At 35.9% G+C, this 16255-nt stretch overlaps 1 protein-coding gene across 2 annotated transcripts in view; it reads right to left on the bottom strand.

The window, feature by feature from the left end:
* The window catches only part of DIAPH3 (diaphanous related formin 3), a 504348-nt gene that overhangs the window by 181708 nt on the left and 306385 nt on the right, over positions 1-16255 (bottom strand). For both annotated transcript variants that reach the window (XM_047871375.1, XM_047871365.1), the window contains one exon: positions 12832-12996. In XM_047871375.1, coding sequence (XP_047727331.1) covers positions 12832-12996 — 165 coding nt within the window. The remainder of the gene's footprint in view (positions 1-12831; positions 12997-16255) is intronic.

Genomic DNA, 16255 nt, shown 5'->3' on the forward strand with positions numbered 1-16255 from the left:
CTTGGGCTGGCAGCAATTGTAAATAGTTATATCAGACATAGCCACACCCACTCACTTACATACTGCCTATGACTGCTTTTGCACTGCTACTGAAGAACTGAGTAGTTATTAACATTTAGCTTGCATATATTTACTATATGGCCCACTAAACAGCCAATCCCTGCTTTGGAGGATCCTTCAACAGAGAGATGTTCATGAAAAATAACCCTTTCTCCTTGAAGACTTCCCCAACTTTCTCACAAGACAGCCATATTTTAAAATAGTTTGTTGTGTTGTGGTGGGATTGATCTTTGAGAGTCTCTATTATGTGAGAAAATTCTCAAAAGTGTATTCTTATAGGAGGCTGACCAACACATCTTTATTTCTTAAATATTTTTATATAATGTGTCAATTATGATAGACTATATATTTTTCTGGGTAACATACTTACGTGTTTTAGGATCCAAAGGTAAACAATTTAACAAGGAACAGCCATATAAAATCCTGGGTGCTCACTCAAATAAGTTTGTTGAATGGACAATCAAGAATATCATAAAAAATACAATAAATATGACATTTCACTACTTTCAGAAATAATTTAAAAATGAGTTTATTATTACTTATTAGAAAGGCAGTGTAAAGGTTAGAAGGAAATCTAAAGTCTTATTGTTTTTGTCTGAATCTCCATCTGGCACTAAATAGCTATGTAACTTGTGTCTCAGTTTCCTCTTTGTAAAATGGGCAAAATAATACCTACTTTATAGTGATATTGTAAGAATTAAATAAAATGCCTGGCATACAGTAAAATCTATGTAAAACAGCAATTATCAATAACATTAGTAATATTACTAATTTATATTATTTCCGTTATATGTCATTAATGAAATGCCCCACTAATTATTTATTTGGGAACAAATCAAGGAAGAGCCACTTTCTAGCTTGCAATGATCATATATGCTTCTATATATATGAGGAAGTGTCAATTCTCATAGTACCTATGAGAATATAGTTTTCCATTCAGAGATGTTGGAATATGACTGTACACTGACTCGACAGGAAGTTCCTCCAAAGCATGTACCCAATGCAGCTGGATTACTTGGCAGGGAAGTTACAGAGGTGAATTAAATATGGGAGGCAAGATATACTCTTGATCTCAAGTCTAGTTATTTACCACTAAAAATTTATTTTCATATATATATATATATATATATATAGACACATGTTTTAATACTTCTAAATCTAATATACTTTATGAGCTTTTATTCTGAAAAAGAGAATTTAGTTTCCTGTTTCCCGCCCCCCCCCCCCCCAAGAATTGCTTGCATTTCAAATTAAGATAGTCTTGGTAAATTAACTTCAAAACTTGCCCAATGACACAAAATTTGCTTTCCTCAAAAGCAAAATTTAAAAAACCAACGTGCACATTGCCTCCTTCCAGCTTAATAGTCTATTATATACTGTTTCTTGAAATACTTAAAAACTTATAAGAGAAAAATTGTAACATAAGAATATAAGTGGACTTCCACAGATCCCAACTTTTTGATCATACCTCATCTCCGTTTCTAACTCTTAGCTCATTTAAATAGTTTTATCTACCCAACTCAACATTTTCAACCTATGATAATATTCTATATATTTTTGTAACTCCAAAAACTAGTGGAGATTTTATTATATAAGAAAGTTGAAAAGATTATAAATGTCTTCTTATTCAGAGTTATATTTCTTTCAACATTAATGAATATTTAAACTATGCAAACCAGGGATCTCTTCAGTTTTCACTGAACTCAAAAATCTTTTCTTCCTAAGTATTTTATTTTTGTCTCAGATTCCTAACATAAGATTAGAAAACCAGATTTAAATCTGCATGCTTTCCAGAGGGATACAGGTATCAGGTACTATGAAAACACAGGCTAATTTTCTCAAAATAAACAACTACTTAAGAGTCCACCATGTTCCCACTAAATGCTTTTTTTAATAGGAGTTTACTCAATTTTAAGAAGAGGCAATGTTCAAACATACTAAATGAAGCTTTCTAGAAATTCCTGATGACTCCATTTTCAGGAAGAGATGGAAAATATTTTAACTAAGAAAACCTTAAAAATGTATTCCTGTACTATTCCTGTATTGAAACACGAAAGAAAATTATTTTTTCTTAGAATTACCAGACACAAACGTCTTTAAGAATACAAAGTATGTGATCTACTTGTTCGTTTTCTATCAAGTCTTTCTTTCTTTTCTTTCTTTCTTTCTTTCTTTCTTTCTTTCTTTCTTTCTTTCTTTCTTTCTTTCTTTCTTTCTTTTTTGTTCCTTATGTTTATTTTCAGAGAGAGAAAGACAGAGCATGAGCGGGGGAGGGGCAAAGAGAGAGGGAGACACAGGATTTGAAGCAGGCTCCAGGCTCTATGCTGACAGACAGACATGGGGCTCGATCCCACAAACCATGAGATCATGACCTGAGTTGAAGTCGGTCACCTAACCAACTGAGCCACCCAGGCATCCCCCCGTTTTTTTTCCATCAAGACTTGCTTTTGTAACTGAATACAAAAGTTCCCCCCAACATGCAAAAGATAAACAATGGATTAGAATTACCTTGTGGAAAATTATTCTTAGAAATCCCTATTTGCAGTAATTATAGGGTAGATGCTTTATAAGGGACTCTAGAATGATAGTAAAAATTAAATTCTCTGGTATTATCAAATTCAATGAAAAAATGCCCTCAATGAGAATAGGAGAGCATAATATACGGTATAGGGGCACAAACAATTCATCATCTTAACATTCAAAAAGGTAGTGTTATTAGTTGAACTTTTTATGACCATGAAACTTAGGAAAATGGGAAACTATGCTTCGAGAATGTCCCCAAGAATGTGCAGGTGCTGATGAATTAAACTGGTTCAGCTGCAAGTTGCTCTTTTCTGTAAAAATCAGTCTCAGGTGAAACAACACATTACGTATTAGCCCATCAGGGATTTAACAATACTGACCCATCATCATTATGCCATGAGTTTGTCTGCAATTCTTTCAAACATTTTGTAAAATCCTCAAGTAAATGAGATATTTCAATCTATTCTGTGACTTCTTTAACAGAGAGAGAATATGAAATATTCATAACTGTGGTTTCCCAAAGTACAACTTGATTTTCCAGTAAGTGTGTTTTCTCCCCTTGTGTTCTGAAGTGATATAGTAATTTAAATATTCTTTTTATCCCCCAAATGTGAGGCTAAATAAAGGCACAGCTAGGCACAAGATGGTAGTCACGAAGTATAGTGCTTAAAGGTAGACTTGGTGATAGGGCCTATCACCTATCACTATTGTTGTTTTGAGTTATTACTATCACCTCTTAGTTAGGAAAGCAAGGAGAACATCCAACTAAAGCCCCACAATATTCCATGTAAACCTGGTCATGTTTAAAACATAACATTAAAAGTAGCCTTAAGATGGGGGGCACCTGGGTGGCTCAGTCAGTTGGGCGTCTGACTTCGGTTCAGGTCATGATCTCATAATTGGTGGGTTTGAGCTCCCTTTTGGGCTCTGTGCTGACAGCTCAGGACCTGGAGCCTGCTTCTGAGTCTGTGTCATCTTCTCTCTCTGCCCCTCTCCCACTCATGCTTTGTCTCTGTCTCTCTCTCTCAAAAAAAAAAAAACAAAACATAAACATGGGCATTGAGGAGGGCACCTGTTGGGATGAGCACTCGGTGTTGTATGGAAACCAATTTGACAATAAACCTCATATTTAAAAAATACATAAATAAATAAGTAAATAAACAAAAAAATTAAAAATAAATAAACATTAAAGTTTAAAAAAAAACCACTGAAGTCAACAGTGTGTGCACTCTGTCTTGTTCAGAATGCAGAGGACCAATATCTGATGTACAAAGAGCATGCCATTTTGTTCATTTTTGCTTGTGGTACCCTAATTTAATGTTGTATTTTCAATTACATGGGTTAATAGACTTATTATTATGTATTATTTTTTCCCATTATCTATCAATAGTTGACCTTATCACTGTATTAGAATAATCCAGTCTTTACCTTTTGCTAATATTACTTCAGTGAGCAAACTAAATATTTAAAATGTAAAAGGGAAATACAAATTACCAGTCATTTAATCATATAGACCTGTCAGATGCACTAATAATCCCACTAAGCAATGTGTAGTCAAAATAAATCTTATCAGTAAAGAGAAAATGTAAGTCAATTAGTCTAGCTGTGTTTTTACTGTGAGAAGACTAAAAATTAAAGATTAGAAGAACCTATCATAATTATTTTCAAGGTTGCAAGTCTAAAATATTCAGCACCTGGAATAGCTCTAATTCCTTAAATAATCAGATAGTAAAGGATATGAAGAAAAACATCCTAGAGCTAAAATATTTGGGTTTTTTTCTAGGTTTGGGGCTTTATACCTCCAATTATGATCTCAGAATAACAACGGTGCCAATGAAGACAATTTGTAAGCTGTAAACTCAACAAAACAAGCAAGGAGAGAAGATATTTCCTATAACTACCCAAGTTGACTCACCATCCAACCAGATGACTTTTTCACATGCTTCTTTTCTCTGATAACATGATCAATGTACAGGATTTAAGAAGCACACGGGAAAAGCTTAGTGCTTTGGAATTCCTAGTGATCACCTAGTTAGTCCATACAATGGTTATCAGAAATGGCATTTACAGTTGACAAGGATAAGATTTGTATAACTTAAATGATCAGTTTTGTTCTGGCTGTCCTCCATATCAAAAATATTTGTATACTAAAAATACCCCCTCATTGGATGATTTCATTTTTGTTTGGCAAATCACTACTTCAGTCTCAGTATTCAGTAGAAGAGAGAAATTATATTTGATCAATCCATGCAGCAAGATTAAATGAGTTACAACTGATTTTATTTTTGTTCACTACACAGTGTATTTCAATTGTATGAACGAAAAATCAACTTAAAGTCTTCAAGTAACATGAATGATGGATCTTTAAATGGATCAAACATAACTTTAACAGAATTGTAGAAATAATCTAAACACAGAGCTATTATTGAAAAATAGGTATTCCTTATTTAGTTCAAAGTGTCTATATAGAAGCATTAAAAAAAAGGGGGGAGAAATCCTTAAAATATCGATTCTGTTATCATGAGATGGGAGAGGTGAAAATTATTTCTATTCTCTGTAGATAGCTAACTTGTTTTGGGGGTATATGTACATTATGTCATTTGATCTTCAAAATGTAACATCCTGAAGAAACACAAGCTGTTATTAACAGGAAACAGGCTCACTAAGGTTAAGTAACTTGGCCACAGTCTTATCATCCTGGGTGTTCTGATGCCAGAGCTTTCACTGTCAGCCATTGCTGTCTTCCCCAAAATAAGACAACTGGCAAAATACCACTTTTAAAAACAAGCACAAAGGGTGAATTCATAAGTAAGTTAAGATTTGAAGAAAACAGAGTGACTCCTTTCTCAATGATTGCCATTACACAATTCGGATGGGAGGTATATACGTAGGAAAGAAAATTTAGGGGAGGAATCGACAGGACTTCAGGGACAAGAAAAGAACAAATGCAAAGTTTGGCACATATACTCAAAACTGGAACACAGAAAAGAAAGGAAGACCTAATGGAGGCCACCCCACCTTTTGTGTGTGTAATAGTAATCCCTTTTAAGGCAAGGATTGCTTTTCCTCGCCCTCAAAATCCTAACCCAAGTGGGGTGCCCAGATATGCAGGGTCTTAGAAACTATTAATAAAGAAGGATGCCCAGTAATCTTTTCCAGTACTTTAAAATCCCTACAGGAGGGGCGCCTGGGTGGCTCAGTCAGTTAAGCGTCTGACTTCAGCTCAGGTCATGATCTCACGGTTCGTGAGTTCAAGCCCCGTGTCGGGCTCTGTGCTGACAGCTCAACCTGGAGCCTGTTTCAGATTCTGTGTCTCCCCCTCTCTCTCTGACCCTCCCCTGTTCATGAGCTATGTCTCAAAAATAAATAAACATTAAAAAAAAATTAAAAAAATAAAATCCCTACAGGAAATGTTAATGTGCTCAGAAAAAGAGCTACAAGAACCAAAAAATGTGACTTCTTTAAGTGTAGTCACTCCAATTCTGTGTTGGAATATATGAAATTTTAATTTCAGAGGCTCATCATAGCAGTTACATATGTATAATTAAAACAGAAAATTGACAGAGACCCATAAATACAGAGAACAAACTGGTGGCTGTCAGAGGGGAGAAGGCTGGGAGGATGGGCAAAATGGGTGAAGGGGAGTGAGAGATCCAGGCTTCCAGTTATGGAATGAACAAGTCATGGAGATGAAAGATATACCATAGAGAATATAGTCAATGATGTTGTGTCATGGCAGACGGTATCTACACTCGCAATGTGCACAGCATAATATACAGAGGTGCTGAATCACTATGTTGTGCACGTGAAACTAATGACACAATGTGTATCAACTATACTTCAAATAAATAAGCAGAAAAATGACATATTCTTAATAATTATAATTTGGTATGAAAATTGTTTTCACACATGTTATCTAAAAGGGAACAAGTAACAAAGGAGAGCAAAGAGGGGGGAGCATTCAGAAGTATTTCTGTAAGATGAGGTTGTTAAGCAAAATAAACAAGGTGTCAGATGAAATTTGCTTAAGGAGTTAAGAGTGTTGTTGCACTGTGCTAATAATTCTGGTTAAAGAAAGAGAAAAGCAAAAGAACTTTCAATGAGGAGAAAGGAAAGCCTCACCAAGATAAGAAAAATTTTAAAGAAGAGACCATGTATTTCAGGGATGAGTAAAGGCGCTTTGAGCAGAATTCTCTAATATAAATATGAATGGGAAGTGGGGCTAGGACATACATTATGCTTCAAGGCCACAGGGACCAATGACACACATGAAAATTAGGTTTATACTCAAAGGACCAACATGAACATTCTACAGCTGTTAGGTAAGAAAAAGGGAAATGGAGTGTCCCAGTAAAAGCCGACAAAAATTCCATAATGGGCTCAATTCATCCCATAGAAGCATGCACCTCTCTGAGTAATGGGCACATTGGTAGTTGCATCTAACAGTGAGTCCAAAATCAATCACAAGTGGAAGATGATGATTATCGTTCTACAACACTACACACCTGAAGGCATGAACTTCACTTGGTGAAGCTTGATGCCTGGTAGGACAGTGATTTGCTTAGCCTACAGTGCAGGGTCAAACATTTCCACCTCCAATTTGAACTTTATGGTTCCCATGACTCCTACAGAAAAGAGTATCTTGCCAGCTCTCCACTCCACACCTTAACCTTCACGCCAGCCTTGTGGTACATTAATAATCCTCTAATTTTAAAAGAAAACATTTTATGCTTTGAAACGGAACAAGACCAGCAAACATTCTCCTATCATGAATGCATTGACGTAAACAAGAAGTTATTCTATTAAGGGGTGAGAAAATAAAAAAAAAATGTCTTGTGCTGATTTACACTTGTAAGTTACCAAAAATGCCCTTAAAAATCACATTTTAACAATTCTTCCAAACTCTCTGAGCAATATATTGGATATATGCTGGAAATATATTAAAAAGTACAGGCTTTGGAATCAGGGAGGCTTCCATTCAAGTCTTAGCCCCTACCAGTTCGGAAGCATACTGAGATTCCCTACCCCACAGTTACTACACGGGTGACATTCTGTATCTCACAAGAATGCTGGGAAGACTAAGTCAGATGACACGCGTACAGCATCTAGCAGAGAGTCTAGCAAGAAGCAGGCACTCAATCAGGGGCAGTTGTTGTTGGATTTGTCTTGTTGAAGATAGTAATAAAAATAAAGCTTGGGGTACTTGGGTGGCTCAGATGGTTAAGCGCCCTGACTCTTGATTTTGGCTCAGGTCATGATCTCATGGTTCATGGAATTGAGTCCCGCATCAGGCTCTGTGCTGACAATGTGGAGCCTGCTTGGGATTCTCTCTCTCTGTCCCTCTCCTGCTCACTCTCTCTCTCAAAATAAATAAATAAAATTTAAAAATAAAGATAAATAAAATTACAATATGTAAGCTTACTCCCTATTTCTTGGAAATTGATTACTAGTCCTAAATAGAAACCATTTACCTATAGTAGATTGTTAAAACAAAAACAAATTAATTTCTAGTTGAGGATCTCCAACTAGAAAAGAGGAGAGTTCAACTGGTGTCACAATGAGCAGTTACCCCACAGAGGAAGCTCCATGATCTTAGAACTTTTTCCCCTTGGTCTACATGGCTTGAAGCAGCAGTCTGGAACAGATTTTCCTTCTTTAGCTATTGTATTAGGGCTCTCAGAAAGGGTGGGAAAAAAACAAGAACCAAAACAGCTGTATCTAAACCAATTACTGATGAGATCCTGGTAACACTGATAAGAAATGACATGAGTTGGTAAAAGGTATAGTAATCGGCTCTGAATAAAAATGAGCCGGCCTTTAATTGCTTAAGAGTAACTTCTGGGGCAATCCTAAAATACGAACATTTTGGGATAAATTACTCATAAACTAAATTACTATTAAAAATAAAAGTGATCACATGTTTTTTTTTTTTTATTTTGGGGAGGGGTTAGTTTTCACATTAGTCCTAACAGTTCTTTTAAATGTAATTTAAACTATATTAATAGGAATTAGTATAGTTTAGCCATATATGGCATAGGCTGGTGCAAGACTCCCTGGGTTAGCCCCTCAGCTCCGTCAATTGCTGGCTATGTCAACAATGGGCAAGTCACAATCTCTCTAAATCTCAGTTTCCCCATCTGTAAAATGGGAATAGTAACAGTATGCCTACCACACCTGGTTATTGTTAGGGTTAAATGAGTAAGTGGAGAACTTGGCACTTGACTGGCACTATATGTATTAGCTACTAAAGCCTGGCACCCATTGTAGATGAGAACATCTATCCCTCAACAAATTTGGCTATTTGTTACATGCCATGAATTACATTAGAGAAACAAACGTATGCAAGGTAGACACAGATTTTATAAGATGAAGCGAAGTCTGAGCAGAGATCAGAAGGGTGAGTATAGTAATTTAGCCAGGCAAAGTATGGACAGACTGCTCCAGGCATAGGTAACCATACATAAGTAGGACAGTCTAAACTTGAGAGAAAACATTCCATGGAAAACTGTCATAGTGAGGGAGGGGGACAGCTATGGAATGAAGACAGTGGTTCCAACTCCTTGCATATAATACAAAACAGAACTTCACTTTAATGGTAAAATTTGCTCATTCACGACCAGGAGTATTCCTAAATACCGGTGGATGAAGTCACAATATAAACGTATCTTACCAGTATTTTCTTAAAAAGAAAATCTAGCTATATATTTTTTGCCTATTGTATAAATAGACCTTTCCAGAACAGACCTTCAACCCATTAAAGTTCCACATCTGTTGTTAATATTTTCACACTGATTCAGTGAAGTTAGTAGGATTTTCAAAGTTGAATGGTGAGGAATTAAATAGCAATGTAAAAGATCAGGGATTTGAGAAAATAAAACATTTGTCAAAAATTTTTGCCAATATTGATATGTGATCTTTTAAAATATGCACTGTCTAAAATTCAAGCAGTATAACTATATTTACCAGAAAGAAAGGAAGAAAGAATAAAATTTGTGTGCCAAATTGTATCACCTTAGTATACCCACTTTGCTTCTATAGTCTCCTTTATGTTTATTTTTACCCTAAAGATTATTTCCTCTCCAAATTACTCATTTAAATGAAATATATTTTTTATATTTAGCTCTAAGGAGGTTAGTTTAGGACAGTGTGCATATGTATATATGACAACAATTACTTCTAGGACCCATGTGAACTCTGAAATACACACAAAGTACAGCTGTCACTCTATTACCCTCCTTTTTTTGGACCTTTCTCCAATCAAACACTTCCTCACTCTTCCACCATTAGTAACACTAATGCCAAGTTATCCCCACAACACCCAAAGCCCTCTAATCCTACTAGATCTTAGGAAGATTTTGAATTAGACTTGATTCAAATGTCAATCTGAATGCTTAAAAACAGTATGGCCTAGATTTCATTTTTTAAACCCTTTCAGTGCCAGTGTTCTTATTTGTAAAATGGAACACAAGCTATAAACAAGGGAGGGAGCACCGCACAGCATTTAATTACACAGGCTCTTGGAGGAAGCCTGTATGGGTACAAATTCTAGTTCTACCATTTTGTAGCTAAAACACATTGAGCCAGATATGTTCCATCTCTGTACCTCGGTTTCTTCATTTGCCTCAGAGAGAAGGTAACAGTGAAAGGTGGAGAATTATTATGAAGACTGACTGAGATAATATACATAAGGCATCTGGAAGAATGTCTGGTTCATGGAATACTCAATATGTGATGCGTATTATTACTTCGTATATCTATTTTATACCTTTATAACATAATTGTGTCAGGAGTCCCCAAGACCACCCTCACATTTGATGATTTGTTGGAAGGACTTAGAACTCAGAAAAGCTATTGTACTCATGGTTACAGTTTATTACAGTGAAAGGACACAGATTAAAATCACCATAGGGTTCTCCCAGAGGAGTTCCATTATGACATATGAAGTATTGCCTACTAGGAAAGCTCTCTCATTCCTTGATGTCAAGAGTTTTTATTGGAAAAAAACATGTATGCCTGGACCTTCCACATGGACCACCTTAGCTACTCAGCCTCTAGCCTCCTATAGAGGACAAACCAAACAGTATAGCCCAGGGCTTCAGGTGAACAAAAACAGGTACTCACTGCAAATCACATTTCTAGAAAAAACCATCTAGTTTGGTCCAAGGTCCCAAGCAGACAAATATCCCTATGAGACAGGGTATTCCAAGAGCTAACGGGTTATCTCCCAGGAACCAGTGTAGGACTGGTTCCAGGTTTAAAACACCTCAAGCCTACTGAGTTAACCCTTCACTGCATACTAATTTATTAAACGACTACCATGTGCAAGGAACTGTGATAAATACTTAGTATATATTAGCTAGCTTAATAAACAGTTTTATGAGAAAGGAATTAATATTTCCATTTACAGATATGGAAACTGAAACTCAGGAAGGTTATATCAGTTCATGGTCATATAACTAGTGTGGAATCCAAACCCAGCTCTCCCAGACTGCAGAGCCTTTGCGACTTACATTAAGGCATAAAATATTTTAAAGTTAAAATACCATATTGTACAATTTATCACATATATAGGCACACAATAAATATATTTGTCAATCAAATCCAGTTCTTCTACTTGTGATAGTGAAAAACTAAAGAATCATTTTGAATTTGTGGAAGGAACAAACTAAAGCTATGAGCAAATGTATATGTACCATAGACTAGTGTTCCTTTGAAATACTGAAACTTTAAATGTCCATCAACTGATGAATGGATAAAAAAACTGTGGTTTATATACACAACGGAATACTACTTGGCAATGAGAAAGAATGAAATATGGTCTTTTGTAGCAATGTGCATAGAACTGGAGAGCGTAATACTAAGTGAAATAAGTCACACAGAGAAAGACAGATACCATATGTTTTCACTTTCATGTGGATCCTGAGAAACTTAACAGAAGACCATGGGGGAGGGGAAGGGAAAAAAAAAAAAAAAAAAGAGAGGGAGAGAGCCAAACCATAAGAGACTCTTAAAAACTGAGAACTGAGTGTCGATGGGGGGTGGGATGGAGGGAGGGCAGGTAATGGGTACTGAGGAGGGCACCTGTTGGGATGAGCACTGGGTGTTGTATGGAAACCAATTTGAGAATAAACTTCATATTAAAAAAAATAAATACTGAGGTTTTAAAGAAAAATTTTTTAATGTTTGTTTATTTTTGAGAGAGAAAGACAGAGCCTGAGCAGGGGAGGGGCAGAGAGAGAGGGAGACACAGAATATGAAGCAGGCTCCAGGCTCTGAGTTCTCAGCATAGGGCCCGATGCAGGGCTCAAACTCACGAACCATGAGATCAGGACCTGAGCCAAAGTCACACGTTTAACCGACTGAGCCACCCAGGTGGTCCTGAAATACTGAGTTTTTATTAAAAGACTATCTCATCTTAACAAAGTCCAATAAATTCAGCAATAAAGTTTTCCTTAGAGTAAAAAGAACAACTTCTTTAAGCTTAAGCGTTTTCTTTTTTCCTTACCCTTCGAAACTTTTTAATCCCCACAAACATTTGCTGAAATAGAGAAATGACTTACCCATCTATTAAGAATAACATAATTTTTTGTTGCAGAATTGTATCACCATTTTCCCCAGGGAGGCAACAATGCTTTCTCACTTTAATATGTGTGTGGTTTTTTTTTCCTCATCTAATCAGCTAATACTTTTCAAAAGATCTTTTTAATGCCTAAATGAAAGGATTCCACATCAAAGACCTGACCTCCCTATTAAAGTATCTAAAGGAAACCCTAGGAATCTAAAATCCATTCAAAGGCAAATCACAGGTAGCTTATTGTACAATGCATTAAGAAAAGAAAAGGAAAATAAGAAGCTTCATAAGAGCTTCATGGAATTTGGTAAAATTATACCACAAAATACAAATTGATCTCAAGTATAAAGAAACAAATTCATAGCCAAAAACGTATTACAAAAGTGCTCTGTAATCAGCCAGGAGGGGAGTCTTTATGAGAAACTTCAGAATTTGTCATATTTTCAATCAAAATTTCTGATTACAGCTTAACATTGGGAAGGCCAAAAAGAGAACAAACCACATATTTTTCAATAGATTTAAAATCTGAAATTTTTAAAGCTAACTTTCAACATGGGGAAAGGTAGGTTTTATTACCAACAGCAATACTGGAATAAAGTAACGAAATGAAAGTAAAAACTCATGAAATGTATAGACACAAATACTTTCTTAAAAAAAAATTAAACATTTTAACATACCATGAATGTGGTTCTGAAGTTATTCAAGTCATTAAAAAAGTCTTCCACAGACACCTTCTTCACATCAATGGCATAGTATCCCATCACACTCTGGTATAACGTTTCCATGTTTTCGTGTAACTTTAAAAGTTTCCCGTATTGTTCTTTTGCACTGATAACAAAGCTGTATCTTAGAGTTAAGGGATTCTGAAATTTACAAAGTAATGTTTTAGGAAAAAAAAAATACCCTGTGAATCCAATGTTTGAATTATTAGTCACTATTACACATCTCCGAAATGCCAAAATTACCTCTAACAGGTCATTGTTCTCAAAACTCAATCTATCCTGTACGACAGTAAAATCTTAACACCAATCTCTAATTAACTCCGGCCAAATTATCAGAAAAGTTAAATATTTATTTTTTTTATATTTCTTTTTGACAATTGAGTCCATGGAAATTATACTTCCAGTGTATGTATGTACGTTATTCACATCATTCAATATGATTTAAATTATAGCTCAGTGTCTGATATTGAGTAATTTCAGTGATATTGAAATCAACCACATGGGTGCTGAACACAGCAGTTAAACTGGATGCCCGATGTCAATTTCCAGCTCCCGCACTTGGTGGTTGCCTGTGGGCACATGCCTTAATCTCTCTGGGCTAGGACTTCCTCATCTGTAAAATGGGAATAAGAATATCATCCATTTCACAGGGCTGCTGTGAGGATTAAACACGTTAATAATTCAAAATTCTTAGAGAAATGAATAGCATTTTGTAGTACATGTAAATCCCTTTTATTTTTATTGCATTTTGGCTTATATATGTGGTTCTAAAGTCCATCAAAAAATAAATTAAGAGTTACATTAAAAACTTCAAATATTAGGGGCGCCTGGGTGGCTCGGTTGGTCGAGTGTCCGACTTCAGCTCAGGTCATGATCTCACGGTCCGTGGGTTCAAGCCCCGCGTCGGGCTCTGTGTTGACAGCTCAGAGCCTGGAGCCTGTTTCAGATTCTGTGTCTCCCTCTTTCTGTGACCCTCCCCCGTTCATGCTCTGTCTCTCTCTGTCTCAAAAATAAATAAACGTTAAAAAAATTAAAAAAAAAAAAAACAAACTTCAAATATTACAGAACTTCATGTTTTAAATTCTCCTTTGGAAAACTGGGAAGTGATTTATTTTATGCATTGCATCATCTAAAATTATGATCTGGCACATACACATACAGAAATATTCTCTTCTCATTTATGACAACACAGTTCAAAACACACTGATTTTCAGAAGACTAACAGTGTGAATGTTGCAGTGGCATTAGAAAACATTTTCTAAACAAACCATAGAATTTCCTTTGTGGTGTGACAAATTGCTAATGCAGTTAGATATACCATACTTCATTCTGAAAAGATGACTCTGTTAGAGCATCATTCATAATCGTCTATGGCTCCTTTAAACTGGGACATTTAAAGAAATGGAATATACAGAATTAAGCTTATCCAAGCCATTTTATTGTCTCTGACTAATGCAAAAAAAATAAAGATGTTAGTATATTTTTAAATTTTTAAATATTTGTTTAGTTATCTGTTTTTGGGGGGAGAGGCGGGGAGAGGCAGAGAGAGGGAGAGAAAAAAATCCCAACCAGGCTCTGCACTGTCTGCACAGAGCCTGATGCAGGGCTTGATCCCACAAAGTGTGGCATCATGAGCTGAGCCGAAATCAAGGGTCGGACACTCAACCAACTGAGCCACCCAGGTGCCCCAGTATACATATATTTTTTTAAAGTCAGTAATAAGAATAACTAGATTTGTGCCAAGAAAAGAAAACCAAAAAAGGAATTTTTATAAACAAACAAACAAACAAAAAAAAAAGATTTTCCACAATTTTGAAAGATAACGGTTCCTCTGGTCAGAGTATTCCCCAATGGAAGATAAAATAAGGAAACCGATCTCGGCCTTTCATTTTGAGAAAGGAAGACTGAGAAAGAAAGAGGCAGCATTGCTGTTAGATGGGTGGTGAAATCCAGGGGGGCATGGAAATTTTCTAATAATTAGAGCCCAACCTCCCCAAAAAAAGGCATTCCAGTCCATCACAGCTCACTTGTACCCATGTCTGGGGTCAGTCCACAGATTACTTACTGCCCTTCTATGCTGGTTATTTCTCCCTCTCTGCACCCCCCAGACTATGCCCTGCTTACTTTTATATTTAGCATTTTAGGGGAAAAAAAGAGTATACTAAATATAGGAGTCTGGATTCTAATGGAAGAGTTGACACTTTTTTTAAATAACCTTAAGAAAATCTATAGACCTTTCTGTAGTCCAGTTTATATTCATCTGAGTAGCAAAATGCCTCCTTATATTTTCTAGAATCTGGATCATAATAGCAGCTGTGGCTGATGAATTTATATGTAGTATCATTTTTTAATGCTTGCATAAACAAAAGATTTTCTGTAATTACTCAAATCACAAAATCACAGGAAATTATAATATAGTCACACTTGACAGATTTCCATACACTTTGTCTTATGAAATATCCATATTCATGAAATATTATAAAGCAAATGTATGTAAATTAAAAAATCACGTTTGAAACACATTCAGAAACTAATATTAAATGGACCATATGGTGATTCATTTGTAATGTGAAATAATCAGTCCTTCATTTATATAGTAAGGTCAGAAATCAACATTGGTTTATCTATTCAATCTATAAACTTTCACCTAAAATTATTTATGTCCCAGAGACAGACTATCTCCATATGGATTATTTATACATCCTTAACTCTTGTCTAAAAGAGAAATTGTTTTCTGCCTTTGCTCGCCCAAACCTATCATTCAAAGTTTCCTTCAATTATTCCTCTTCCACAAAGCCTTATTTTCTAATCTCTACAGTAAGAAGTTCGTTCCACTGAACACATAGCATTTGCAATCCATTGTACTCAGCTGGAACGGAGGGGAGTTTTCCCTTCTAGACCAATTCCTTGATAGCACTTTGCTGCTGCCACATTTCTAGAGGATGGCCACCTTGGACTGTCAGCCACTTCTGCGGATGCTGTGTTCCACCTTCTCAGTACTTGTCTGCCACTACATTCGTGTCAATTACTCATCTCCCCCTAGTGAGTCATCAAATTTCCATCAGTGGGAAGGTAACAGCCTTTCTCAAAAGTGTGATGAAAGCCACAGAACTTCTATTCAAAAAAGTCCATCTCTATGCATTCACACACATACAATTTGGATGTAATGCTAAGAGTTAACAGAGTCCCTGAAAAGTAGTTTTGCTGGACAACATGTTAAGTAGGCTACTTTAGTGGGCGTTTCTAATTGTATGGTCCTAAAGCTACTCCTTGTCTTTCCCCTCACTGACTGCATAGTAAGGCTTTGCGCTTTAATAAGAGGCACTTCACAAATATGAGTAATTTTATCCTGACACCTGTGAATACTCCCTTTCTCAAG

This window comes from Prionailurus viverrinus, chromosome A1 (genome assembly GCF_022837055.1).
Source record: "Prionailurus viverrinus isolate Anna chromosome A1, UM_Priviv_1.0, whole genome shotgun sequence".
Taxonomy (NCBI): domain Eukaryota; kingdom Metazoa; phylum Chordata; class Mammalia; order Carnivora; family Felidae; genus Prionailurus; species Prionailurus viverrinus.